General features: G+C 56.3%; 10 protein-coding genes across 10 annotated transcripts; 6 read left to right on the top strand and 4 right to left on the bottom strand.

Annotated features, from left to right (window-relative positions):
- Positions 1 to 245: 245 nt before the first annotated feature.
- LTHEOB_9867 (Uridine nucleosidase) lies at positions 246 to 1,847 on the top strand (the record flags this gene model as incomplete). Its single annotated transcript, XM_035519501.1, has 7 exons — positions 246 to 297; positions 350 to 357; positions 408 to 612; positions 713 to 1,023; positions 1,078 to 1,083; positions 1,186 to 1,421; positions 1,490 to 1,847. 7 exons carry the CDS (start codon positions 246 to 248, stop codon positions 1,845 to 1,847), a joined length of 1,176 nt encoding a protein of 391 aa, XP_035368450.1.
- Positions 1,848 to 2,169: 322 nt separating this feature from the next.
- LTHEOB_9866 (Dihydrodipicolinate synthetase) lies at positions 2,170 to 3,120 on the bottom strand (the record flags this gene model as incomplete). The annotated part of the gene is made up of 1 exon (XM_035519500.1): positions 2,170 to 3,120. One exon carries the CDS (start codon positions 3,118 to 3,120, stop codon positions 2,170 to 2,172), a length of 951 nt encoding a protein of 316 aa, XP_035368449.1.
- A 731-nt stretch (positions 3,121 to 3,851) lies between these two features.
- Positions 3,852 to 6,809, top strand: LTHEOB_9865 (D-galacturonic acid reductase; the record flags this gene model as incomplete). The annotated part of the gene is made up of 6 exons (XM_035519499.1): positions 3,852 to 3,875; positions 3,932 to 4,094; positions 4,146 to 4,935; positions 4,998 to 5,244; positions 5,569 to 5,868; positions 5,943 to 6,809. 6 exons carry the CDS (start codon positions 3,852 to 3,854, stop codon positions 6,807 to 6,809), a joined length of 2,391 nt encoding a protein of 796 aa, XP_035368448.1.
- Positions 6,810 to 7,788: 979 nt separating this feature from the next.
- On the top strand, positions 7,789 to 8,697 carry LTHEOB_9864 (uncharacterized protein; the record flags this gene model as incomplete). The annotated part of the gene is made up of 2 exons (XM_035519498.1): positions 7,789 to 7,871; positions 7,962 to 8,697. 2 exons carry the CDS (start codon positions 7,789 to 7,791, stop codon positions 8,695 to 8,697), a joined length of 819 nt encoding a protein of 272 aa, XP_035368447.1.
- Positions 8,698 to 9,379: 682 nt separating this feature from the next.
- On the top strand, positions 9,380 to 10,444 carry LTHEOB_9863 (Six-bladed beta-propellerlike protein; the record flags this gene model as incomplete). The annotated part of the gene is made up of 1 exon (XM_035519497.1): positions 9,380 to 10,444. One exon carries the CDS (start codon positions 9,380 to 9,382, stop codon positions 10,442 to 10,444), a length of 1,065 nt encoding a protein of 354 aa, XP_035368446.1.
- Positions 10,445 to 11,273: 829 nt separating this feature from the next.
- On the top strand, positions 11,274 to 12,407 carry LTHEOB_9862 (Cupin domain protein; the record flags this gene model as incomplete). Its single annotated transcript, XM_035519496.1, has 2 exons — positions 11,274 to 11,588; positions 11,649 to 12,407. 2 exons carry the CDS (start codon positions 11,274 to 11,276, stop codon positions 12,405 to 12,407), a joined length of 1,074 nt encoding a protein of 357 aa, XP_035368445.1.
- A 2,274-nt stretch (positions 12,408 to 14,681) lies between these two features.
- LTHEOB_9861 (C6 transcription factor) lies at positions 14,682 to 17,948 on the top strand (the record flags this gene model as incomplete). The annotated part of the gene is made up of 1 exon (XM_035519495.1): positions 14,682 to 17,948. One exon carries the CDS (start codon positions 14,682 to 14,684, stop codon positions 17,946 to 17,948), a length of 3,267 nt encoding a protein of 1,088 aa, XP_035368444.1.
- Positions 17,949 to 19,700: 1,752 nt separating this feature from the next.
- LTHEOB_9860 (Snare complex subunit) lies at positions 19,701 to 20,912 on the bottom strand (the record flags this gene model as incomplete). The annotated part of the gene is made up of 1 exon (XM_035519494.1): positions 19,701 to 20,912. The coding sequence occupies one exon, from the start codon at positions 20,910 to 20,912 to the stop codon at positions 19,701 to 19,703; it is 1,212 nt and encodes a 403-aa protein (XP_035368443.1).
- Positions 20,913 to 21,483: 571 nt separating this feature from the next.
- Positions 21,484 to 22,583, bottom strand: LTHEOB_9859 (Microtubule associated protein; the record flags this gene model as incomplete). The annotated part of the gene is made up of 6 exons (XM_035519492.1): positions 21,484 to 21,540; positions 21,597 to 22,069; positions 22,125 to 22,202; positions 22,258 to 22,292; positions 22,410 to 22,481; positions 22,570 to 22,583. The coding sequence occupies 6 exons, from the start codon at positions 22,581 to 22,583 to the stop codon at positions 21,484 to 21,486; spliced, it is 729 nt and encodes a 242-aa protein (XP_035368442.1).
- Positions 22,584 to 23,230: 647 nt separating this feature from the next.
- Positions 23,231 to 24,858, bottom strand: LTHEOB_9858 (uncharacterized protein; the record flags this gene model as incomplete). The annotated part of the gene is made up of 4 exons (XM_035519491.1): positions 23,231 to 23,650; positions 23,702 to 24,381; positions 24,433 to 24,765; positions 24,819 to 24,858. The coding sequence occupies 4 exons, from the start codon at positions 24,856 to 24,858 to the stop codon at positions 23,231 to 23,233; spliced, it is 1,473 nt and encodes a 490-aa protein (XP_035368441.1).
- Positions 24,859 to 26,623: the final 1,765 nt, after the last annotated feature.

Raw genomic sequence — 26,623 nt, 5'->3', positions numbered from 1 at the left:
GCCACTCACATTTGCTAATTCTCTGGAACGCTGGATGAGTCTCGCAAGCTAACATGGAGGCAGAGGTCCAGAGCTCCAGAAACGGACCGAGTCCCTGAATCCCCACACCCCGCCGCTTATCTCCGAGCTATGATGCAGCCTTCCCGCTCCAACCCACTCTTGGCTTCAATGACTCTCATCCTTGAACAACTTTTGTTCGTGAAGCTTGTTAACTTCCGTGAACACGAAAAACAACCGAGTTGACAATGTCCGCCGAAAATACCTCTGTGACGCCGCTCTGGCTGGACGTTGATCCTGGTACAGCTTTCTGCCCCTCAGGCGCCGCATTCCTTGCTAATCCCTCGTAAAGGTCACGATGTACGTCTTCGCTCTTCATCCGGTCTGATCACCTCTGATTCCGATCCCAGGACGCATTCGCCCTCCTCCTAGCCGCGCACAACCCCAACGTCCATCTTCTCGGCGTCAGCACCGTCCACGGCAATGCGTCGCTCGAGCACACCACTCAGAACGGCTTGAGCATCCTGGAAGCCATCGGCTGCCGCGACATTCCTCTCTATCCTGGCGCCAGCAAGCCTCTCGTCCGCGACGCTGTGCACGCCGCCAGCATCCACGGTACATACATGAACGATAGCACCACCTGAAACCTGGTTCGGTCGATTTTTTGGTCCACGGGGAATCAAGCTCGCTGACGGATTCGTCGCACACATTACAGGCGAGTCTGGCTTGGATGGGACGACCATCATGCCCAAGCCCGTGCGGGCTGCGGTCCGGGATGTCGACTGCGTCGAGGCCATGTACAAGGCTCTGATCACGACGCCTCCGAAGACGGCTTGGCTTGTTGCGACGGGAACGTTGACGAATGCGGCACGCGTCATCAAGGAGCACCCTGATTTGGCGGGGCATCTGAAGGGCTTCAGCATCATGGGCGGTGCTATAGGCGGCGGCTTCACGGATGCACCGCTGGGAAGGGTAGCGGGTGAAGGGGAGAGGGTTGGTAACTGGACGCCGTACGCAGAATTTAACGTAGGTGCATCTATATGACAATAGGTCATTAAACATGTTGCTAACTTTAAACAGATTTATGTATGTTCAATTCCTCGTCTCTCTCCAGCTCTAGTTTGCACAAGATCTGCCATTAGCCAGTCCACATAACAATCCCCCAGAAACCCACTAACAAATCCCCAGTGCGACCCCGAAGCAGCCCAGTTCCTGCTCACCCACCCCATCATCGCCCCCAAAACCACCATCATGCCCCTCGACGTAACCCACCAAGTCCTCGGCACGCCATCCGTCCAAAGCAAACTCCTCGGCCTCCCCGGCGGTATCCCAGCCCGCGACTCCCCCGAAAAGCCTCTGCCAACGCCCATCCGCGCCCTCTTCCACGAAATCATGACCTTCTTCGCCAAAACATACGCCGAAGAGTAAGAGACCTTCCCCTTTAGGAAAGCGTCAAACCCCCCTCCATTAACATTTTCTTCCACTCGCAAAGATTCGCCCTCACCGACGGCCCACCCCTGCACGACCCGCTCGCCGTGGCCGCGACCTTCGCGCCCGACCTCTTCGTCGACAACGGCGGCGAGAGATTCGCCGTCCGCGTCGTCACCGACGGCGAGCACCGCGCCGACCCGGCCCTCAACCTGGCCGACGCCGAGGCCGTGGGCCAGCTGGGCCGCACACTAATCACTGAAGTGGTGGCGGAAGAGGAAGGTAGGAGAGAAGGCGTCCGCATACCGCGCACGTTGGACGTAGCGCGATTCTGGGATTTGATCGACCAGGCGCTGGCGGCTGCGGAGAAGGTGTCGCCGTTGCCGGCGTTGGAGGCTGATTGGTGGAAGACGAGGGAGTGAAGATGCGGCCTGCGCTTGCTTCCTGGATGTTTTAATTGATGTTGACTCTCAACAAAATTTTGTGCTGGATGGCCTTTCGTTGTGGCATTCGGATGTTCACCTTCGTTTGGAAGCTCGCTGGATGGAGTGTGGGTTTCATCTGAACATAACAATCTTCATTAAATGCTAGATATAAAGACTATCTTCATGCGTTCAAGGATAACCTCTAAGTGACAAGCATTTTGCGCTTCTGGGTGCTCTAAGGATCATAAAAGTCCATGTGGAAAATGGGGATATGGGCAGAAACTAAAGGAAGCAATTCTTTTTCATCATCGAAAAACGTCTACAGGCTGTTCTCGACCTTCATGGCGTCGGCGATGGCGTCCTTGACGGCCTGGGCCTGCTCGGCGCTCAGCCTCTTGAGCGGTCTCCGGGGGAAGCCGCCGTAGCCGTAGTAGGACTCGATGGCCGACTTGGTGCCGGGGATGGCCGTCTTGGTGAGCTCCCAGTCGCCCTTGCTGAGGACCTTCTGCAGCTCGATGGCCTCGTCGTACTTGCCCTCGCCCCAGAGCTGCCAGATCTTGACGCACAGCTTGGGCAGCACGTTGGCGCCGCCGGCGATGATGCCGGAGCCGCCACTAGCAGCGGTCTGGGCGGTGAAGTCGGCGAAGCCACCGAAGGCCATGTAGCCGGCACCGGCGCTCTTCGCGGTGGCGGCGTTGGTGGCGAGGGCGACGCGGGTCAGCTTGCCCGTGTTGCCGCAGGTGAACTTTGTGCCGACGATGTTGGGGTGCTGGGCCAGCTTGATGAGGAAGTCCGAGTCCATGTCGATGCCGGCGACGGCGCCGGGGAAGTTGTAGATGAGGACGGGGGCGGGCGAGGCGTCGGCGACGGCGATGTAGTAAGAGTAGATGGCCTCGTTGTCCATGGCGTAGCGGTAGTAGCTGGGCGGCACCAGCAGCACGTACTCGCCGCCGGCGGCGTGCGCCTCTTTGCACAGCTCGATGGTGCCGCGGATGCTCTGCTCCGACGCACCCACGATGACGGGCACGTCCTTGAAGCCGGCGCCGTCGAGCGCCTCGCGCACCGCGCGCGTCACCGACGTCCGCTCCGCACGCGTCAGGTGCACCGCCTCGCCGTTCGAGCCCATCGTCACCAGGCCGACCAGGCCGGCCTTGGCCAGCATCACCGAGTGCTTCTGGAGCGTGGGCAGGTCGAGCTCCTCGGTGTCGGGGTTGAAGAAGGTCATGAGCGGGGCGTAGATGCCCGCGCGCAGAGGTGTCCTTGCTGCCATGGTGAAGTCTGAAGTCTAGAGTCTTAGGGTCTAGAGGAGGGGGTATCAAGGTCCTGGGATGGAATGGAAAGAGGAAATACTTTGTTGCACGCGGCCAGGCAAGCGGCAGGCAAACCTACCTTATAAGGGCAGACGAGGAATGGGCAGGTGCCGCCATAGCTACCCCGAAGCCGGCGGCAGCCCACTTTTACTCGGTGTTCCGTCGACGATGTTGCGGCGACGGCAAAAGGGAAACAGGCGTCTAGGCCTGCTGATGTGAGTGCGTTGATCGACCAATGGACTGGGCTGGCGGTAGTGCATATTGCCGACAACCGGACGTGTCATTGACTAATGGGGGCGCTGCTGGTGGTGTGTTAAGGCCGTGGTGCTTGCGAGGTCAGGGTCGGCAGCAGACGGTGGAAGAACCGGGGGTGTCTGTTGATGGCGGGGACTGGAGTTTTCGCACCAATCAGCGGCGGCCCGCGGCGTGGGGTGTTCCTTTTCTTGGCCCTGGGGAAGCGTGGGCCCGGGGGAGTTGCGCGACTTTCGCAGCTGCACGCCGCCCGCTCGCCGCCTGCCCCACGCTGCCCCTCATCGTCGGCCTCATTTTTCCGCGCCTTCAATTCCTGGCGCGCTCGAGCAGACGCCGACGCAACTATGTTTCCCGTTGCGCCTACTAGAATCGAGCCCGTCCTCGACTCTCCTCCTCCAGATTGATTCGCTTTCTCTCCGCGCGAAACTTACCCTCCGCAATGGCTCCTCTCAATGTGTTGATGGTAAGACGGTGCCCCTCCATCCTCGACGCGTCTTCTGGTCGACTAACGCGTGACAGGTCGGCACCGGCGAATACACCACCGGCTTCGTCGGTGGTGGAATGTCTGGCTCCGACAAGAAAGTCGGTGTCGTCGGGTTGACATTGTTCGATCTCCGGCGGAGAGGGAAGGTTGGCAAGCTGAGCATGGTGGGCACCTCGGGGAACAAGTTTCCGGCCATTCGTGCGCGTGCCTGCTGAACTCGGCGCAATTCGTGAAACTGACGCCGCGCAGGCGACCATCTGCACAAGAACATCACCCAGGCCTACAATGGCCTAGACACCTCGTTCGACTCTTTCCCGGCCGACGACAAGCGCGATCCCGACGCGTACAAGGCCGCCATTGACGCTCTCTCCCCCGGCGACGCCATCACCATCTTCACTCCCGACACCACACACTACCCCATCGCCCTGTACGCCATTCAGCGCAAGATCCATGTTCTGGTGACGAAGCCCGCTGTGCAACTCCTGGAGCACCACCAGGCGCTGCTGGAGGAAGCGAGGAAGAATGGCGTCTTTGTTTTCGTCGAGCACCACAAGCGCTTCGATCCTGCCTATGCCGATGCGCGCTTCAGGGCTCAGAAGCTGGGCGACTTCAACTACTTCTACAGTTACATGTCGCAGCCCAAGTCTCAGCTCGAGACTTTCAAGGCGTGGGCTGGCAAGGATAGCGACATTTCTTACTACCTGAACTCGCACCACATCGACATCAACGAGTCCATGGTGCCCGACTTCAAGCCCGTGCGCGTGACTGCCAGCGGTGCTAAGGGCATTGCCACCGACCTCGGCTGTGTTGAGCAGACCGAAGATACCATTACCTTGTTGGTCGACTGGGTGAAGAAGACCGACCCTTCGAAGAGAGCAACCGGTGTCTACACTGCCAGCTGGACAGCACCACAGAAGGCTGGCGTCCACAGCAACCAGTACTTCCACTATATGGCAGCTAAGGGCGAGGTCAGAGTAAACCAGGCCAAGAGAGGGTATGACGTCACTGAGGATGAGGCGGGCCTGGTGTGGTTCAACCCGTAAGTTGATTCTCTGGTTTTGTTCACTATACCTTTGTGAATACTGACCGTACCCTACTCAGATTCTACATGAAGTATGCGCCGGACGAGGAAGGAAACTTCAACGGTCAGACCGGATATGGATACATTTCGTTTGAGAAGTTCGTGGATGCAGTCACAGCCCTGAAGGAGGGCAGGGTGACTTTGGACGACCTCGATAAGCGCGGTCTGCCTACCCTGAAGAACACGATTGCTACTGGCGCCATTCTTGAAGCTGGCCGGAGATCGTTGGACGAGAAGAGACCGATCGATATTGTTGAGGAAAACGGGGTCTGGTCCCTGAAGTGAGCGTGCCAATAGCTTTTTTTCTGGTACGCGAGCTCGGTATTCCCTTTTTTGTTGGTACGGTTTCAAAATTTTCAGTCTACAAATAATTATTCAGAACATGAGCAGCATCAAATGCACCGTCTTCACCAAGCTCCATTTCCCTGCTAAACGACCGTAGCGATGGACCCGTCAAATAACAGCTCAACGACTCTCGCTTCTATCAACTCCCCAAATGCAGCATCACCAATCGGATGGGGAGCAGTTCATCCTTACAATGAAACAGAGCAGATAAGAACCACCAATCGAACACGTTCTCTATTTCTGCAGTGGGCCGACGAACAATTCGACAACCATGCACAGTACTACCTTGACCAGGAAGATGACGACGGCAGGCTTAACTACATACTATCATGGAATCGCATGCGCTCGCCTCTGGAGCTACAGCGCAGACTTAGGATATGGCTCAAAGATCGATACATATTTTACTCCCACTATTTCGGCGGCGCCAAGTATCTCGCAGAAGAGGTCCTCAAAGTTCTGGTTCAAGCGCGTGACGGCGTTGCTACGAAAGATGATGCCAGACTGGCAATCCACCATGCCCTTGACATGAATAAGGCGAGAAATATTGTAAGTTTCTAGGGCGCAAACCCTTCTTTCCCTTATTTTTTACGTGTTCATTAATGCTTTTCACTTCCTTACAGGCACTCAGGTGTGAACACAACCGTCTAAACAGAGATGCCGAATTCCTCGTCCAGTCCCTCATTGAACAAAGTGTCTACCCATACAGCGAGGAGGACGTATTGGATGCTCTCCATAATGCCCATGATTCATTGGACTGCACATTCGAAGTGCAGATCGCTGTTGCTCTGCAGCTCGTCGATGGCTCTACGGACTACGAAACTACATTGGTCAACCAATACCGACTCATCGCGCAGTACGATCCGGTCGAATCGATAACCGCGGCGGAGAGCATGTGGGTCGACCTGTTAGGTGAGGTTCACAACGATGATTCGCTGCAGACGTGGCGGACATGGGCGGCGATTGTAGCATCATCCGCAATACGGATGAAGGATCGCTACGATATCAGCACTGAGGATGATAGCGAAAGCCTGAAGAAAGAGGGCTCGATCAGCCGGGGTTCAGATGAGTCGATGAAGGACAGCCGAGATTCCAATGGAGAAAAAAGCCAGTCGAGTCTGCACGACGACGGAACCGATACCGATTCCAGTGAATGGGAGATGTCTTACGCCGACCCTAGCCATAAATACGAGAATAGGCCGCCGCCATCTCTCAGCGATAGAGGTATCGATGAGTGGCGCGAGGAGTACAGCGACCTTAGGCGGTGGACGAGGAAGAAGATGTTGCCTACTATCCCGGAAAACGAAGAGCTCTGCATAATAAACGAAGGGTCCATGTTACGTGCAGGAAAAAGTCTACAAGAGAACAGGCATCCGGAGGAACATGAATTGGCTCACGTACAGGGACTGGGCAGTTCGCAAGGGCAGCCCGTTTCTTCCTCGACGGTTTCAGGTTCGTTCTCCTTCGACAAACGTTTCGAGTTTGTGTAGCAAAATTCTCTGGCTTGTGGGGTGCGAATTCCTTCTAACATGGAACAAAAAGACTTCAATGGGATAGGTCAAGTCCTAGAACACCGTAGTCCAGAGTTCAAAGACGGGTCCTCGGCAGAAGAGGAATATTTTTCAGCCGAGGAAGATACCGCTGTTCAAAGAGCTCGTTCTCCCGTTGGCTTCGGCTACCAGCGAGATCATCTGAGCACTTCACGCCATTTGCTCCAACACAACGGCGCGTTATCATCGCGATCATTTCACTTTGAATGGTGATGGAGAAGAGAGATTGGAGTAGATGCATTGGAGGCGTACACCGCTTTGTCTGGCTAAAATTCAAGTAAATGCACCCCAAAAGACGCAGGTTTTCTTGTGATCCAATCTGGGAGAGAAGCTGACTGCAGAATAGATATCCCTGTCAACAAATAGTAACAAGAGCTAGTCGGAAGTTGCATCCGAATTAACGGTAGCAAGTGTAACCTACGTCAACATATTCTTTTTCCGTCGAAGAGATCGGACCAGACAAACGTAACGAAAACTGATGTTTTCAGTCTACAAGGAAGCGAAGGCCAAGCTTTTTGGCAGGGCTCGCACATGCGCGATGCGAAATGCTCACAGCTCAGCCGCATGTTTTCCGCTAGTCTCCTTTTCCCAACAAAGTTTCTCGGATGTTGTGCGGAACGTTTAGTACAAATGCGGTAATCGGAACTTTCTCCATCCCGTGAAGAACTGGGAATCAAGAAGGGGATGTGGGGAAAACAACAGCCGCACCATGGTTGTTAAGGAAAATGACACTACCGATTTTATAGGAACTTTTCCTCAAGCGGGGGACGAGCGACTGATTGCGGATTGAGCAAAGGAGGCCTTGATGCTGCCAATGAGCTGGTGAAAAGGTATAAAGATATCAATTAATCACCGCGAATCCTATGAGACGACATCGAAAAACACAGTCTGTCGATCCCCTACAGCTCTTCTCTGCAAAATGGGCAACTACAAATCCGACGCAGTCGCAAAAGCCTTCCAATGCTTTGTTGGAGCATGGGGATTCATCAATGCAACCCAACAGTAAGTAATTGAAGCCCCCTTGAAGCACTCTCTTTCCTCCCACCATCAGCACCATCAAATCTCCACGGCAGCTAATCAAGATTGCAACAGGGACTGTGACGGGAACATCCTTCCCGACTGGCACGGGCCCCACCCCAGCGGTATCTCCGTCTACAGTCCGTCAGGCTACAATTCGTTCATCATCACGGCCAACGACAAGACGGAGTGCGAATACCGACCGACCGACGTGAGCCTACCGGCGCGGCGAGGCGACTCGGAGGTGACATGGGCAACCATCGCACAGCACAGCCTTGCGGCTGGCGGACCGTTCTGCATCGTCAACGCCACCGACTGCCCCCTCGACGACGACGACGACTACAATGACCACGACCGGGGCTACTATGACAACAACTGGAAGACTCACCACGACGATGACAACAAGTGGGAGAAGTGGGGAGACAAGAACGAGAACGGCTACTACAAGAAGAGGAACGACAGAGACGACTACGGCAACGGCGGCTACGGCGGCGACGACTACGGCACCCACTACAAGCAGGACTACGGCGGCGACTACAAAAATGACTACGGTGGCGACTACAAGGGCAAGTACAACGACCACTACAACGACTACGGCAGCGGTCGTGATGGACCGTCTGGGTACGTCTCTGAGAAGGTCTGGTCGTCGACGCTACCGTCTTATGTGGGCTACAACCTCGAAAACGAGTTTGGGTTTTACGACGATTGCAACATCCACGTCCTGAGGTATAACCCCACGCCAGACACGATTCAGATTGTGTGGTTCTACAGGCTTCCGGACAACGGCGAGAGTGAAGTTTACTCTTACTAAGTGGCGCCCTGACGAGCCGGCACGGCGTCGTGGTATGCGTGTGCGAAGAAGGGTAACATTCATGGATCTTCTCTTCCTGCATTCTCAGCCACTTAAAATATCTCGTCGAACTCTAATTAATAATTCTTGATTGAATCTCAAATTTTTGAATACAATTATGCGTCTGTACTACAAACAAGTGAAACATGCGAGCTGAGCTTCAATCAGCCTCAGAGACAGTGTGATACGTACTACTACCGAGTTTCGCATGAAAAACGCTAAATGCAGGCTGATGACTTGAGATCTGTAGGATTCTCCGGTGCTCAATGCCTAGTCAATGTAAGCACGCTGCTTGGGGCGTCGAATGGCCCCCAAATGGAGCCGAAGCATTGAGTCATCCATTGCACGAAGGATTGATGGATGGCGTTCCGCCCGTCACCGTCACCACAGCCAAGGATCGCCGCCGGTTCTTTCGGTGTCGCTTTTGGGTGTAAGCGCAGGTTCGCTGACCCGCCTACCGCACCGAAGCCGAATGGACGAGCGCGGAAGACGTCGCCCCCAATGCGGACCATTGGATACAAATACTGCAAACCCGCCGGCTTGTCGGACTGAGAAACCACATCGACTGTCAGTTGAAGAAAAGAGAAAAAAAAAGCATGTAGCAGCAACTACACCGAGCCCACCCAACTCTCGCACGACAACCATGAGACTCCCCACCACCACGACCAGCGCCGCCATCCTAGCCCTCATGGCCTCGCCGTCCTCCTCCGCAGCCACGCCAGAGAAACAGCAGCAACGCACCTACCCAGCCCGCACCATCTACCAGTTCACCAACAATGCCACCTGGATCGAAAACATCGCCGTACGACCCAACGGCAACCTGCTGCTGACGCTGCTCGACCCAGCCGCCGAGCTGCACGAGATCGTCTTCAACAATAATGACAACTCAGCAGAAGCGCGTCTGCTCCACCGCTTCGCGGCCTACCAAAGCCTCCTCGGCATCGCCGAGACGAGCCCCGACGCCTTCGCCCTCGTCGCAGGCAACTACACGACCAGCCCACCGTCCTGGGCGCTCTGGGGGGTCGATTTCACGGACGCCGACGCCAGCGCCAACGCCAGCGCCAGTGTGAAGGTCAACGAGCTTGTCCCCGCCGTGCCTGGCGGTAAGGTCCTGAATGGGTTGACGACTGTTCGCCAATCTACCTCTTCACCTTCTGATAACGGTGATGATGGCACCGCCATCCTCCTCATGTCCGACAGCACCGCCGGCACCGTCCTGCGCGTCACGCTATCTTCTCCACCAGGCATCGCCGTCGTGCTGCCCGCAGACAATCGCACCACCTCGCCGCCGCCTGACGACCCCAGCCACGCAACCGGCGTCAACGGCGTGCGGTATCGGGATGGGTACTTGTACTTCGCGAACATGTACCGCGAGTTGTTCTGCCGCGTGCGTGTTAATGCGGAGGGCGAGGTGACGGGGCAAGTTGAGGTTTTGGCGGAGGGAGGGTTCAAGGGGGATGATCTTGTGTTGAGGTGGGAGGGAGGTGAGCAAGTGGCGTATGTGATGGATGGGGTGGATGGGGAGGTGGTGAGGGTGGTGGTTGGGAGTGGGGAGAAGGAGGTGGTGGCGTTGTTGGATGAAGGGGGTGAGGCGGTGGGGGTGAAGCCGACGGCGGCGGCGTGGGGGAGGAGGGCCGGGGTGGATGAGGATGTGTTGTATGTGGTGACGAGGGATGGGAAGGTGTTGGCTGTGGATTTGGGGTCGTGAGTGGGAAGCGGGGTTTGGTTGGTGATGGGTTGTGGAGAGTTGTTGGAGAAGGGGTTGAGCGCGTTGATAGAATAAGTATACGCACATAGCAAGTAGAGAACGAAGAAAGAAAAAAGAAGTGTAGAATCGCAGCCAAACCTAGTCAGCGGCCGTTCAGATGTTCGCTTTGAAGATTTCCTCATATTGACGGACTAATTCCTCCATCTGGAGATGCGGTTCGCTTTTATTTGCCGATCCTCATTGAATCTACTATTATTAAGTCAATGGTCATCTAGATCACTGGAAAGGAAGTGGGGGTTTGCAATTTGGATCGGAAGGTTAAAGAAAGAATAGACCAAGGACAGAAGATGCTACAAACCAGAACTCGCAATCTCGCCGGGTCGGTATATTGCATCGAATCTACAAGGCTCATTGAGTCGAGCAATGGAAGATCCAGTGACCAGTGGTGGGCATGGCATTTCCAACACCTCCAAAAGCATTTCCATGCATTGCATTCCGCATACACACGGAATTGGACATGCATCTAGCCCTGCCCTCATGCTCATCCCGGCGTGGATCTAGCTCCGGATTGCACGTCGAACCTGTTGCCCACAGCCATTGATTAGCCACGACCCCCGGCCGTTTTTCTCGGCCGACATGAATGCTCCACTCGGAATGTGGAAAACTCCGCTCGGGAGTTCCAAATCATGGTGGCGCCGTGAGCACGCTAATGGCTTAGCTCTACGGAGGTGCCGAGATGCCTAGTATTTATAAGGTCACGTACCACTGGACGTAACTCCCGTGCGCGTACACTCTGTTCAAGAAACCGTCGACCAATCATTCCACAACGATGGCAGCTACCGGGAGGATACAGGATGTCGACAGTCCTCCAGGTACGGCTACAAGCTATGTCGTCTCACTTTTCAGGGGCGAAAAGCTCGTTATACCTTGCTCGAATTCGGTGATGCGCCTGCTTGTCACTGGAAAGGAGACGGAAATGGAATTTGCTGTTGTCTCAACTGGTGGGTCTGCGGGCGAGCCCATTGGATTCCACTACCACCGGGAGGCACACGACGTCTTCCTCTGCCTGAAGGGAAACATCAACGTCTGGGCAAACAACACAGCCAGGACACTGGGTCCCGGCGACTTTGCCAGCGTTCCACCAGTGTGTATATTTGCAGAAGAAGTGAACGAAGGGAGCCGATACTGACCCACCCGGTCACAGGGCGTCATCCACCAGTACCAGATCCTCGGCGACCACAGCGAGTTCGTGGGGCTGATCATCCCTGGCGGCTGGGAAGAGTTCTTCCGGATCGTCGGCGAGCCGTACGACGGGGCGGCCCTGTTCCCCGTCGGCGACGCGCGCGACCCGAGGGTGGTCCTCATCCCGAGGCTGATCGAGGCGGCCGAGACGTGCGACATGGTCCCTGTTCGCGACCACCCGCCCGTCGAGATTCAGCCATGGGTGGTGGATGACGACAGCAGGCTGCCGGATGGCCTGCAGCCCTACTTCCTGCGCGCGGATACCGGCCCTAAGTGGCTGCTCGAGGGCACCATCGCGCGGCCGCTGATCACGACGGCGCAGTCAGCCGGCAGGTTTTCCGTCGTCAGTCTTGAAGGGGGTAATTCTCACCGCCGCAGCATCTTCTCGGGGGCAGGCGGCCAGCTGAGGTGGGAGAACGTCCATCACTGCTTCGTAGTGGTGCACGGCAAGGTCAGGTTCTGCGTAGGGAAGGACTCCTCAGCCATCTTGTCGGCCGATGATACCATTTTCATCCCGGCAGCGGAGGCGTTTTCGTTTTCGTTCGAGAGCGCGTTCGCGCAGATGTATGCGTTTTCGAATGGCGGCGGCGTGGCGGAGCTCGTGATGGAGGTGGGCAGGCGGATGGAGGCGCCGGGTAGCATCCCCGAGGAGCCAATGGCCGAGTGGCAAGCGGAGCAGCTGACGGCTCTGGGAAGTAAGCATGGGTTCGTGGTGGAGTAGGTAAGAGAGGCACGGCCAGGAACTGCGGGGATGTTGAGGGAAGGAAGTTGCGGCGTTTTGCGGCGAGGAAGGCGCGCCAGGGTCTTGCGCTGCGGGGTTTCCTGTGCACTCTAGACCAATCATTGCGGACCTCTTATATGTTGGTTACTCAACACCAGTGACACCAGGTTCAGGGAAGGTCAAGGCTTGCCTCGGATGTTCCGAAGCCACCATCAATCCGAAACCCCGAGCTCCGAATTGTATAGTGACTTCCTAAAACGGAATGCGGGGCCCCACACTGCTACTGATTAGACGTAACAAATCCAATTCGAGACCGATTCGGTTACAATGGCAACAGAGTACATCTAAAGATGTTCAAATAAGACCCATGTTTGGATGTGGTGGCAGCTTCACTTGAAGATGTCACCGTTGAGCATCGTGTCCACTGTTAGCCCATGTTTCTGGTATCGAACTTGATACTGTCCAGTATGTATCAAGGAACAGACCATCTGACTTCCGCAGCTTGAGAGGGGCAAATTCCTATATCTGCAGGTTTAACTGGTGCATGCAGTCTCACTCGTCTACGGTTCCGAGGTCGATCGAATGTTGTCTAAATAAAGTTCCTTTACATTCTCGGTCAGGAGATCAGTTCGGGGTCAAAGCATGGCAGAGAGTTTATCCATTGAGGAGGGGTGATCTTGCCGCACGACTGTTGCACGCCACGTGGGTAAGATCTTTACCTACAAGGAGTGATAGCCATTGGACAGGCTGATATAGTGGCGCACATGCCCTGGATTATAGGTTTAGTCGAAACTGTGATCTTTCGTCTCTACCCTGAACATTCAGGGAGCGGGAGCCGCCGCTGCCGCGGGTTAAGGACGTTTAGAATGCGCCACTCGATCATCGGCCTCGAGGCCCATCTCTTCTGGGGTAAAGAGAGCAATGCTGAGAATCGAGTAATTCCAAAGACTTGAACATTATTAGATAAGAGGAGGCTCTCCCGCGTGTTAGCTCGCCTAGTTGTGTTCACAATGACTTCAGGACGGTGCTGAGCCAAGCGGGGGCGTGTTCATGACGTGCAACTCCCTTCAACCGATCCAATGAGGGCGAGTGCAACGGCTGACAGCGTATGCAGTCTTGGCGGTCAAAATCATGGCATGCCTTGGTTCTCCATGGACTGTAGGGTCACATCCTAGTGTAGTCGTGGGGGAGCCGTGTGAGGGGATGGGATGCTGTACAGCATAGGGGTAGTATTCGGTGCGGTATATATTGGCCACGTTCAGACTCGCGCAGAGTGGCTGGTGAGGTACGACATTTGGTGGTGCGGTGTGGGGTGCGGCCAATCGGCTGGAAGCGTGGGTGAATTGGCGGGAATAAATAGTCGAACGGGACCCTGGCCGCCTCTTCACGGGCAGATTGACGAGAAGACGATCCTTCATCCTCGCGCGCGCGCCGGCCCCAGAAATAGCCGCCGCACGGCCTGGTGTTTGCTTGCTGATGGCTGCTCACCGCCGTTGAGATTGTGCTGCGTGACAGCTTCTAGGAGTCTTCTAGAGCTTGGGCGCGCGTAACAGTGGTGGGCGCGGGGCGGACCCGGCGCTAGGGTAACGACAGCTTTGTGTTGCGCTGCTCCTCGAAGAGATATGTTTCACAGCAGAGAGGTGCGGTTCTGGGACTGTCACCAGCAGACGCTGACTCGCCGCTCTGGACCGAAGCGAATTAGTCAAGCTTTACCAATCTGTGGGGCAGCGGCGCGTGGGGATCGTCGGCGCGCCTGGCTGTGGCTCAAACTCACCTCGGGCGTTCCTCAACCACTAGCAGCCCGTCCATTTTGCTTTGCGCACCAAGCACCCAGGCCGACAGGAGACATGCGCCGCGCTCACACCCTGCGTCCGACCTAAGGCCCCCCCGCCCTGCCAAACACGCCCTGTCTTTCAGCCCCAAGACCCCTTAGTACCAGCTTCGGCCCTGTTGCGTCAACGGCCCGCAAGAGCCCTCCGCATTCGATCACCGCCACTGGTCGCGCGGAAGCCCGCCGCTCCTTGTCCGCATCCAATTCGAACGAGCACGCGCGCCTCGCAACTCCAACTCATCCTCCCCTAAGCTCCCCCGCATCCACCTGCGTACGCAAATCCGATCAACTCCGAAGCTCGCCTGCGTCCCCGCAAACACCATGAACCGAGCGAGCCCGCCGACCACCTTGTAGCAAGCCGTCCATCTCTTGTCGCCGCACCTCCCGCCTGAGCTGGGCATGCATGTTGTTGCGCTGTCGCCATGGCATCAAACTTTCCCAACATGGGCTCTTACGGTCAAGCAGACGTCGACAGCCAGCGCCAGAACAACGACCCGCTGAACCTCACCGAGTACGTTATGCCTGCCGACGGCCGCAATAACCCGCGCCTCGACGCCCTGCTGCAGGCCGCCCAATCGCCCTCGAACATGTCCAACTCCGGCTCATCCATGATGTCCGCCATGCCCGATTACAACGCCATCGGCCTGCACGGCTCCTTCAACGCGAACCACGCCCAAGGCAATCAGTTGATAGCCGCGATGCCCGACACCGGCGCCTCTGAGGCCCAGAACGCGCGGCGCCCCCAGCACAAACTGAGTGTGAGCAGCATGGGCGGAATTCCGACCAATGGCGGCATGGCGAGCGGCGCGAGCGCCGACGGCATGGACACGGATACCAGCCCACAAAGCGCCTTCGGTTTGGCTGCCGCTGGCTTTGGCGATGATTTCGGTCGCGACGACGGCTCGACCACGGCTGAGAAGGAGAACCGAGCCGACGATGCTTCCAAGGCCAAGAAAATCGATCCCGACCAGCCTCCGCCGTGGGCCGAAATGAAGACGAAGGCTGGGAAGGAGCGGAAAAGGTTACCGTTGGCTTGCATTGCTTGTCGCCGGAAGAAGATCCGCTGCTCGGGAGAGAAACCGGCGTGCAAGCATTGTTTGCGTTCTCGTATTCCGTGCGTCTACAAGGTCACGACTCGCAAAGCAGCCCCCAGAACAGATTATATGGCCATGCTGGACAAGCGCTTGAAAAGAATGGAGGAACGTGTCATCAAGCTCATTCCAAAAGAAAGCTTGGGCACCCTTAACACCGTTCCAAGGGCCGTCGTCAAGCCCCCGCTTCCCGGAACCACTCCCAAGGCCGGCGCATTGGCCAAGAAACGCCCCGCAGAAGAAGCATTCGGAGCAGAGCTGGACGAATGGTCAAAATCCAAGGCGACCAATCCACACGAACACCGAACTTCGCAGCCGCCCCGAAATGTAGACCCTGAAAATAGCCTGTTGACTGAGGGCCTCGAGAGTCTTCCCCCGAAAGAGATCCAAGAGCATCTCGCAGAAGTCTACTTTGACTATTGCTATGGCCAGAGCTACCCCTTACTCCACAAGCCCAGCTTCATGCGAAGATTATTAGCAGGCCAGGTGCCGCCTGTCTTGATCCTCGCTGTTTGCGCCATTTCCGCGCGCTTCTCAACACATCCCCAAATCAAAACAGAACCTGCTTTCCTGAGAGGCGAAAACTGGGCTGCCAAAGCCCGAGACATTGCATTAAAAAGATACGATACCCCGAACATTACGATACTCATTACCTATTTACTGCTGGGCCTGCATGAATTTGGAACATGTCAGGGTGGACGGAGTTGGATGTTTGGAGGCATGGCGCAGAGAATGGCATACGCTCTGCAACTGCACAAAGATCTGGACCATGATCCACTCGGGAAGGAAAATGGCGACAGGGCAGAGCTCAGCTTCACTGACAGGGAAATAAGGCGGCGGACCATGTGGTCTTGCTTCCTCATGGACCGTTTCAACTCGTCGGGTACCGACCGTCCGCTTTTCGTCAGTGGCCAGTTCATCAAAGTTCAGTTACCAATCCGAGAGCACTATTTCCAGATGGAGATACCCGGCCCCACCGAAGACCTCGAAGGCTACGTCAGAAATCCCGTGCCAGACGATGCCGGGCAGTTGGCAGATGCAAAGGAGAACATGGGTGTTGTAGCATACCTTGTTCGTGCTGTTGCCATCTGGGGCCGTCTGATCATGTTCAACAATCTGGGCGGCAAGGAACAAGAGAGAGTACCTATCTGGTCGCCACAGTCCACCTTCCAGGAACTGAAAAAGGCAGCATACGAATTCAAGGCAGCTCTGCCTGAGAGGCTAGCTTACACACAGGAGAACCTGCAGAATCACGTCACGGAAAAAACTGCGAACCAATTCATCTTTCTACACATCGTTTACCACCAAATCATCCTCTTTCTCAACCGCTTCGCCCTGCCATCTCATGCTGGCAGCCGGCCTCCTCAAGACATGCCGCACCAATTTCTCACAGAAGCTGCCCACGTCGCCCTTGAGGCCGCTAACCAGATTTCCATTCTTGTCAACGAGGCCATGAATTACAACGTCGTTGTCCCCTTCGCTGGATACTGCGCTTTCTTGTCAAGTACGGTCCACATCCGCGGCGTTTTCTCCAAGAACCCGAAGTTGGAAATGGTTTCGAAACGATACCTCGCCTACAATGTCAAGTTCTTGAGCAAGATGAAGAAGTACTGGGGCATGTTCCACTTCGTCGCCGAAAACCTGAAGGACCTGTACCGCCAACACGCAGACGCCGCGCTTCGTGGACCCGCAGCCGTCAACGGTCGGCAACCCAGCATTTTCCAGTACGGAGATTGGTTCGACCGATACCCTCACGGCGTGTCTCGTACGGACTACGAAGATCCGGCTGCCGATGTCAAGAAGGAAGCCGGCACGGATGCCGTTCTGGGCCAGAAATCCGACTTGCAAAGCGTCGAGGAGTTCTTCGCCAGCCTCTCGCCAGCTTCCAAGACGGCAGAGCAGGCTAAGCGAGGCAACAAGAAGACGAAACAAGACAAGTCAAAGGCAGGGGCCGCCGCCGCAGCAGCAGCAGCGTCGACAACATCCCCCAGCGCCCAAGGTAACAACAGCAACAACCAACAGCTCCAGACCACCTCCTCGCCCATGGACCACCAGCAGCACATGCAGCTACCGCAGAACCTCGACTCCACATCGTTCGACCCCGCTGCCGCAGCGGCCTTCCTGCAGCAGAACCCACAGCACGCATACGACTTCCTCGGCAACGGCAACGGCGGCAGTGGATCCGACTTCTCGAACCTCAACCACCCCATGTCGGCGCTCGACCGGCAGATGGTGCTGCAGAGCTACGCCACCTTCATGGACCGCAACGAGCCGTTCGCGCTCGACGTCAATGCCTTCAACGCGTCCTTGTCAACACCTGGCAGTAACGGCCAACAGGGCCAGCAGCAGCATCAACAAGGCGGTGCTGCCGCCACCCATCCTGGCGCCTCCCCAGGCTTCTTCGCCGACCCCAGCGCCGCGTGGTTCATGCCCTTCAACATGGACCCGCCGACGGCGCTGGGCGACGACTCGGGCATGTTTGGCGGGCCGCAGGGCTACAACTTTGCGTTCGACGGCGGCTCTGTCGTCGGCGCGGATTTTGGGGGCGGGATGGATGGGTTGGGCCCGTTGACGGGTGGGGATGGGAGCCAGGGGGGTGGTAGTGGTGGTGGGCATTGATTGATGATGATGTGTGTGGATGCATAGTTGAGATCTTTTCTGGCGATTTTTTTCTTTCTTTTTCTCGTCGTGTTTGGCATTGGCTTTCATGAAACAACTAGACGTGCGCGGTATAGGCGCTTTTTGGAACTACATTGGGTGGATTGGATTGGTAGCCTTCTTTTTTTTTCCCCCTCTCTCTCTTCTGTGATTAAACTTTCGGAACGGAGGAAAACATTTTTGAAATCCAGGGGACTTTGGATGGTGTGTGGTTAGAGACTTTTTTTTTTCTTCTTCTCGTTGTTCGGCTCTGGTTAACAACTCCTCCCTTTTTTGAGGTGTGTTGAAGAATGGTGGTGGCGAAATGAATGAATGGATGGACGGATTGATGATGAAGTTTTGGGGCACACACATAGCTTTTTGTTGCTGGCCGTGCTTCACCTTCTTTGCTTTTTTTGGTTGCTGCAATTTTCTTGCTTTTCTGTCGTCCTTGCGCGCGCGTATGTATGTTGTGTCTTCGTGTGGTGTGCGGCATTTGCGTTCGTCGTCGAGGCTTATCCTCTCTTGTGATTCCCCCCTGTTCGTTGCTTTGGCTTGGCTTTTTTTTCTCTAAAGTTTGAAATGCGGTCCCTCATTCTTTCCGGTGTCAGAAGTAGCTGTTGTGAATACTGAGAGCTTGGTGTGTCTAAGGCTTTGGTCTGCAGAACAAGATATGTTGTAGTGTCGGGTTCAATGGATGATCCATTGATTCACGGGAATGATGTGTGATCGGCCTTCGGGCTCACCACACATTTATATACACACCATTTGAAAGGCAAAAGGATAGCTGGACCGCAAAACACGGTGACAATCTACAAACAGTACGAGCGCCTGGAAAGCACTTTTGCATATCGTGCTCCCGGAATAAGACGTATGCACAGCACTTAGCTAGCACACCGCTACTATTAGCTCAAAGCCAGTAGACAATAGTAGTCAGCACCGTAATTCCCTTTCCCTCCTTGTATTGTGTTCTTGTTTAAAAAAAAAGATGAATAATATTTGTAACAACATCCAGTCTACCTAAGCACCCATATTTTCGCTTGTTGAAAACGTCCCCCTTTTACTTCCCCTACTGAAGCGAAAGACACTGATTCTGTCCTTTGTATATATATGTCTCCGGAGCTCACCGTTATGCGAACAATCAAAAGCGAAGTAACAGATCATGTGTATATAGTAGGGAAAAGTGAAAAGGGGTATATTTCAAACTGAAGAACCATGGAACGATGAGACAAGAACCACCTATCATGAACACTTTAGTGGAGGAAGAAAAAGAGAGTAAAAGACGAAATGCCTGCTAACAAACTCGAAAAAAGAAAGCGAAAGTAACATAGGGGTGACCCTTCCTTCTCCAACGCCCATGCTTATGTTGCGTGTAAATGATGTGTTCCTCTCCAACCAACGATACGGGTCATGTCACTTGAGAAGAGTAAAAGAAAAGAGAGGAGAAAATCGCGAAATGCAATATCAATGTGTAAGAGAGACAGAGACAGAGACAGAAAGAAGTGGAGAAACCCAATAGAGCCATTCCAACAAGAAAAAGAGGAAAAACGAGAAAAGCACGAAACCAGCCGCCAGACAGAAGAATAGCTTTTCGCCATCTGCCCTCCCTTTTTTTACTCTCAACCCATTCCATAACATCATCATACCGCCATTTTGATATGTCCCCTCACCCATACCTCCCGCCCCCGCTGAACCCCCCTCTCCTTTTGTCTTCGTCCTCTTCCGATACATTTTTTACCTGATCTTGTCGATCCTCTTCTTCGCCACCCTGACCTTGCTGTCCACGCGATCCACGTCATCGTCCAGCATACGCAGCATCTCGTTCTGCAGCTGCAGCTCGTCATTGATCTGGATGCCCATCTCGCGCATGCGGCGCACGGCCGTGCTCAGGTCGGCCACGTCCTCATCCTGCTCCTGCATGATCTGGCGCTGGAGCTGCAACACGCCCTGGTTATCGAGCTCGCGCGTGCGGGTCGTCTCCTTCGCGCCCAGGGTCCGCTTCGACACGGCGCCGTTGCCATTCGCCCCGTTCATGCCGCGGAAGAGGTGCGCCTTGTCCGCCGGGGTCGCCGCGGCGCCCGCCGACGCGGGGGCGCCGGCACCGCTGCCGCCAGCAGCGAGGCTCTTGACGGCCATGGCACCCAGAACGCCCTCCAGCCCTTCCTTCTCCTTCCTCGCGCCGGACAGCAGGTCCCTCCTCCGCCTCAGCTCGCCCTCTCCCAGCTTCTCGACCGGCGCGTCGCCCACGTAATCCGCAGCACCACCAGCCCTCCCATTCCTGTTGTTGCCACCGCCGTTCCCTGACAACCTCCGCAGCCCGTCGTCCAGCGCCGAGATCAGCGTGCCGGCCAGCACCAGATACTTCTTGGCGGCGGCGCCCGCCTCGTGCTGCTGCTGCGCCGTCTGCGCCTGCTCGCGGCGCGTCAGTGCGAGGCGGGCCTGGTGCAGGTTGCCCTTGAGCTCCTGGTGCACCGCCAGCCACGTCGCCGGGTCGCGGATGCCCACGGCGCCGCCCCTGCCAGGCTCCCAATGACCACCCCCTGTGCTATTCACACCATTCGCTCCTCCGTTTTCTGAATAGGGGGATGAACGCATCGTCGTGCCGAGCTGCAGGAAGGTGCGCCAGGCGCTGGTGTGGCGCCAGCGGCCGTCGTCGGCGGCCTCGACGGCGCGCAGGTAGGCCTCGAGGCCGCGGCGGCGCTGCTCCGTCATGGCCGGGTTGTTGACGGTGCGCGTGAACCACCACGACTTGGACGGCAGCGGCGCCGGCGGCGGCGCGCCGCCCGATTGTGCGGTGAGGTCCGCGTGCAGCTGTACGAAGTCGCTGTACCGCTTCGCCACGGTGATGGTGCGGATCGGCTGCTGGATGCGGATCGTGTAGATGGTGAAGGGCTTGTCGGTCGAGCTCGACACCGAGGTGCTCGGGATGGAGATGTCCATCGGCATGGTTGCGGCGGGTTTTCTTTGAGTAGGGTAGGAGGAAGTGTGGCTGGGTGGGTGAGTGAGTGGTGGTTTGGGTATGTCGTGCACCCTGACTCGGAGGTTGGGCGGTTCTTGGACAAGGGAAGAGGAAAAGGAAAAAAACAAGGACGGAGTGCTTTGTGGTTCGCGCGCGGGGCGAGGCTGGGTATATCAGGGTATCACAGGGTCGTTAAGATCATCGACTGGCGGTAACGGTTGTATTGTTGGCGCTGAGGGGAAGAGTGGAGTGCGTCGTGTGTTGTCACAGCAGAGCTGGGAAGCTCACGCCGGGTCGTGCGCCGATCGTGATGCACGAGCCACAATACGTAATGCGGCGGATCAGATGAACTCCCGAATGCCAAATTCACACAACCTACTCTCCGACTTGCCTGAACAGCGCAGCACTGTGGGCCTATGAGAACTATGCCGCCTTCTTCTGGCTCTTCCTATCATCCACCAGCAATCTGCAGGGTATTTTCGAAACCGGTCAACATGACCAAATGCAACGCATCGCCGTTCTCTAAATTGTACTTCCGCAATGTGCCCCAACCTGAATCTAGAAGGTCTCCTCCTCCAACTCGCCCTCGGCTTCGGCGGGGATTTCAAAGCCCTCCTGCAGAGCCGAATGATCAGCAATTCGTCACACCACCCGAGACTAAGTAAACTTACCTCCGTCGAGTAGAGGATCGTCTGGATCGACTTCAAGATGGTGTCCTCCTTCTCGAGCTCCGGATCCTGCTCAATCGCGTTCTGGATCAGCAGCTCAATGTCCCGAAGCTTGCTGAAGTAGAAGTCGCGTTCCCTCTCGAGGCCAGCCACCGTCTCCTTCAGCGCGGCGTTCTCCTGCTGGAGCGCAGCAGTCTGCGCGCTAGACTGCGGGGTGCGGGCGCGGGCGGCAGCTGGGGCGGCACCGCCACCGGGTCTGCGCGAAGCGCTGGACGAGACGGAACGAGCACCACCGCCGGAAGGCGCAGGGGCGCCAGAGCCCTTTCTGCGGGCCGGGGCATCGTAGTCGCCGCCGGGGTAGTACTGGTCCCAGTAGCGCTTGCAGAACTGCAGGAACTCGAGGTTGTCCTGCATCTTGCACTTTACAAGCTGCTGGACATTGATGGGCTTGTCGACACTATGCTTGGCGAACGTATCTGCGGGGCGGGGACGTCAGCGGGCGGCAATGGCTGTCGGCGCATGGCAGCGTACTCTGCAAGACCTTGAAGTTCTGAAGGTACTGGTACTCGGTGTTCACATTGAACTTGACCCTCGTCATGGGCACATCGACTGTGAAAGGGGCGTTAGTGGCCACGCGATCCGCCGTTGATTAAGGGGTACCTACGGAAGATGCTGTCGAAGATCTGGCAGTAGGCAGAACTGCAGAGCCTGAATCAGCAACTATGCCCATCGAATGATGCCTCCGGTTGTGTGCAGGGGTGGGCAGCAGACTGCCTTGGACCGGGGAGGCGTTCGGGGGAGAGCGGCACAGCATACCCATTACCGCATTGCTCAACCTTGGTAAGGTTGAGCTGGAGGAGGTTGTTCAGCCAGGCAAGAAGCTCCTGTCTGCACGTGGAGTCAGCGGGACGTGCAACGCAGCAACGAGGGCGGAGCGGGGGTTGGGCGCATCGAATTGCAGCCTGCCCGAACGCACCTTGACTCTCCCATGTTGAACGGCGGGCAGGATCACTGTGTGATGTTGATGGAGGAGTGCGCGCGCGATATATGGGCGAAAAATGCACGGCGGTGAGCGGAGCGGCGGTGTCGGGTTCGGGGTTGCGGCGACGGCGGAAGTGGAAGGAAAGTGTTTTGTTGTCACTCGCTCAGTCATTTCAGGTGTTGCGATGGCGGGCGCTTTGGTAAGTAAATCGCCGACTAATAGCCGCCTGCCCCTCCATCCCGCAATCCTCCTACCTCCGCTTCCGCCCAACCAACGTCCCGCCAATCGCTTCGCGCATCGCTGCGGAACCCCAAACTCTTCGGCATTGGACAGCTGTGGGCAGCGCTCTTTCCGGCCGTTTTTCCGGACATCGCGTCACGCTGGTGCGTTGGACCAACCAAGACCTCGGTACCAATTCCACGTTTCACGAACTGGCGTCAATGTAGAAATGTGTGGTTGATGGTTCGTTCATTCGTCAAGCTATGACTACATTGGCGCCATTTACCGCGCGAAAGATGCGCCGTCAATTACTCCAGTTCTTACACTCTGGACCTTCCTTTCCTCCGCCTCCCCCCGAGGGTATCTATTTCATTCTGTCCTCCTTCCGCTTTTTTCTACTTGAAGACTTTCCAAGGAAAAAGTTCTATTCTTCCCTTCACGGCTCGCCTCTGTTCTTGCGGCCGTAGAACTCGCGCTGAGTGCTGGCGCCGCTGGGACTGCTGCTGCTGTGCGAAGACATCTTGCGCTCCCTACGGTAACTCGGCGGAGCAGCCATGGCCTTCTTCCTCCTGGCCTCACCAAGGATAGCGCAAGAGATGTACACCAACCAGACGATGCCGGCGACAACGCCGTAAGCGATCGTCCAATCCCTTGGACCGTTGGCAAGCATGAGGCCGAGACCACCGTTGATGATGCCAAGGGTGATGAGACAACGACCCATCCAAATGTGGGTGTAGGAATAGAAAGTGCGGTGGCCGTACTTCTTAAAGAGCTTGTGGTGCAGGTAGCCGAGGATGGGCATGAAGAACATAAGGGCGAAGACAAGCAAGCCAATGATGGCATGGTAACTCGAGAGCTAATCGAGGTCAGCGGGGAGCACCCCAGAGGGTATAGGTTGAAGACTTACGTATCCACCACGCTGGCCGAGGTAAATACCGAGACCAACGGCCGCGATGAACATGGAGTAGGCAAAGACCTGGAGACCACCGTGGAACCAGATGAGACCGGGGAAGCTGAATGTCCGGATGGCGATGGCACCCAGCGGGAAAAAGATTACCATGGCGAGACAGGCCAAGACAGCGTGAGCAATCAGCATCTTCTGCATACGCTGATACTCGGCCAAAGCCGCACCACCGCCAATCTGCTGGCCAGGGCTGCTACCAGACGATTGACCGGGGGCACAGTAGTTGGTACCAGAATCCTGTCTCTTGCTATTGCCACCGCCCCAGGGTCCGCTGCCACCACCAGTACGCCACGGAGGCCAGGTCTGCGTCGTTGACGAACCAGAGTCAGAATTGGAGCTGGAACCGGAGCCGGAGCTGGTCGGGCTTGGGACGCAGTCGGCGGTACCACTGCTAGATCCTCCAGTGCTGGTGGCGGATCCGCTCGAAAAGGGGTTAGCGCTGCTTCCACCTTTGGCGCTGGAGAAGTCCCAGTCCCAACTGCCGTAATCGCTGCCATGCTGCTGGATAGAGGCGCTCGTATCATCCGAGTCGAGAGAACTTCCAGACTTGCTTGCGTGGATCCAAGACGCGGAACTGGAAGAGAAGTCCATGGAGCCGCCAGACCAAGACGAGCAACTTGCACCTGCGAGGCGTTAATATTTGGAATTTTGTACAAAAATGGACGATTGCTTACATTTGAAGTTGGCAGTCATCTGACCATTGGACACGCCTGAGCCATCAAGAAGGGTGACCTGGGCGTCGCTGTTGAATCGCGGGGTGCTGTGGCCGGAACCGAGACGCGGTGAAACAGTGACATTATCACCGCTTGCAGAGGTATACACGACGAACATCTGGGCGCCCGACATGGAGCTGCCCTGGCCGATGGCAACCCATGTATAGGAGGTGGGTGCAGTAATCTGGAGGAAGATGTCTCCAGTGCCGGAGCTTGCTGTGCTCTCGGGGATATTTAAGGCGTAGCAAATATCGCCATTGCAGTTTGAAGAGGTTTGAGCAGAAGCGGTTGATGCTGCAAGCTATGTAAGCACGATTCAGCTAACATTTGGGTTCAGGGAAACATACCGAGGCCCAGCAGGGCTGCAGCAGCAACACGAGACCACATTGTCACACACTCGAAAGACAAATCAAACGAAAAGTGCGGGTTGAAAGAAAACGGGCGGCAGGGTAATATGTATGCACGCCACAAAGGCCGGCGAGCTATTGTTAGCTCCCTTTATTAGCTGGCAGAGATGGGGTCCGAAGCGAGGCGTCGTGGTCCAGCTGAATGAGGACAACAGGCGGTCTTTAATCCAGAGCCAGAGCCGCGGCGATTGACGGCGGTGGGTGCGACAAGACAGCAGACCCATGGCATCTTGGTTGACAACAACTGAATAATGTGTCGCAACAGGTCGACGCTTGCCCCGAAGCGGGGATCCGAGGGTGGGCTGGGAGGGCGCATCTCCGGCCACGATTTGACTCTGGCTTGCGCGTCCTGCCTCTCGGCGTCGGGCGAGGGCTGCTGCAGGATCAGCTTACCTTACCTACAATCGGGTCTCCAAGGCTTGGTAAGAGGCAGTCTTGGTACGTCGGCTTAGGCTCAGCGCGCGGAGGCGGAGCGACAAATCGCGCTGCGTGGATTGGCAGAGACAGGAACGGCTCGCACCCTGGTTCGTGCCCACGCGTCGACACGCCTTGTCATTCGCGACCATTTCCACCGTTCGTAGTCGCCCTGCCTTTGTCTCGCCGTTGCACCCTTTGTTCTCGCCAGTCTGCAGTCCTGCCCGCGATAAGCCAACTGCCGCACGGGTGAAACGCGGCGATAACCCTCTACATCCCACCGGACTCTACTACAAGCCAACTTCGAGGCTGTGTTCGCCATGGCCATAAGTGGCCAAGCGTCTTATCACTTGGCTTCTGACACATGTCCGCCATCACCCCAACAAGCTCGCTGGCCACGTTGATCGATCAACGGCAGCCGTTTCTGCAGCTGCCCTCACCAATGACTCCGCATTCCATCTCATGGAATCTCATACCTGACGTGTGCCTCGGATTCGTCATCACCAGCCCGCCTTGCATCCTGCCGCTCTTCGCACAACCAGGAGCAGGGCGCCTGTACAGCCAGACGACCAGCTAGCTTCACCTTGGCTCGGGCGAGGCCATCGTGTCGCAAATTGGATGCTGCTACTGGTTGCTACGGCAAGTGTTAGAATGTGTGATGATCCCCAGGCACCGCCGTGCTGACCGTATGACGCACGTATGCAGAGCCAAGAGTAGCGTCACAGGCAGGGACGCGCAATGATGCGGCTTAGAAGTGCTGTCTACTAGTTCTCACAGCACCTTGGCCGCCAACTTCTCACGCACTGTATCGTATCGCCTGCATCAATCAGCGCCCAGGCGTTTTTGATGTGGGCGTGCTAACTGGCTGGCCTTGGGCTGAGTCGTCCCAGCCGCAAATGGGTTTTTTTCCGGGGCGGCGGAGGAGAGCAATTGCTTGTCTCGGGCCTGTGGCTAAACAAGGGCGCACCTTGTTCCCGGATGACTTGGCCTGCGCTCAACCTTATTCGCCCACCCCAGACGTCTAGAACTCGCTTCGGTTTGCTGGCTTCCATTGCACGAAGCAGGAGCCCTCATTGGTCGGAACAGCTAACTTCCCTTCCGTTTCATCGCAGCGCCGCGGGAACCTTCCGTCCGACGTCATTTGATGCTGTGATCTTCAATTTCCTCCTTGGGACGCATGCTCTAGTCACACAAGACCTACGCGCAAGCCCGACATTCGCCCTTGCTCTTGGCCTCTCCGTGGGGCTATGTTGGCCTTGGACGGCTCCTTGTCAAAGCATATGAAATTATTCAGCGCTCATTAGTTGGCAAGCCAAAGCTTTACGAGGGTC

The sequence above is a fragment of the Lasiodiplodia theobromae genome (genome assembly GCF_012971845.1).
Source record: "Lasiodiplodia theobromae strain AM2As chromosome Unknown scaffold_34, whole genome shotgun sequence".
In the NCBI taxonomy this organism is placed as follows: domain Eukaryota; kingdom Fungi; phylum Ascomycota; class Dothideomycetes; order Botryosphaeriales; family Botryosphaeriaceae; genus Lasiodiplodia; species Lasiodiplodia theobromae.
Note: the sequence above shows the minus strand (reverse complement) of the source record. Positions and strands in the feature narration are given on the sequence as shown.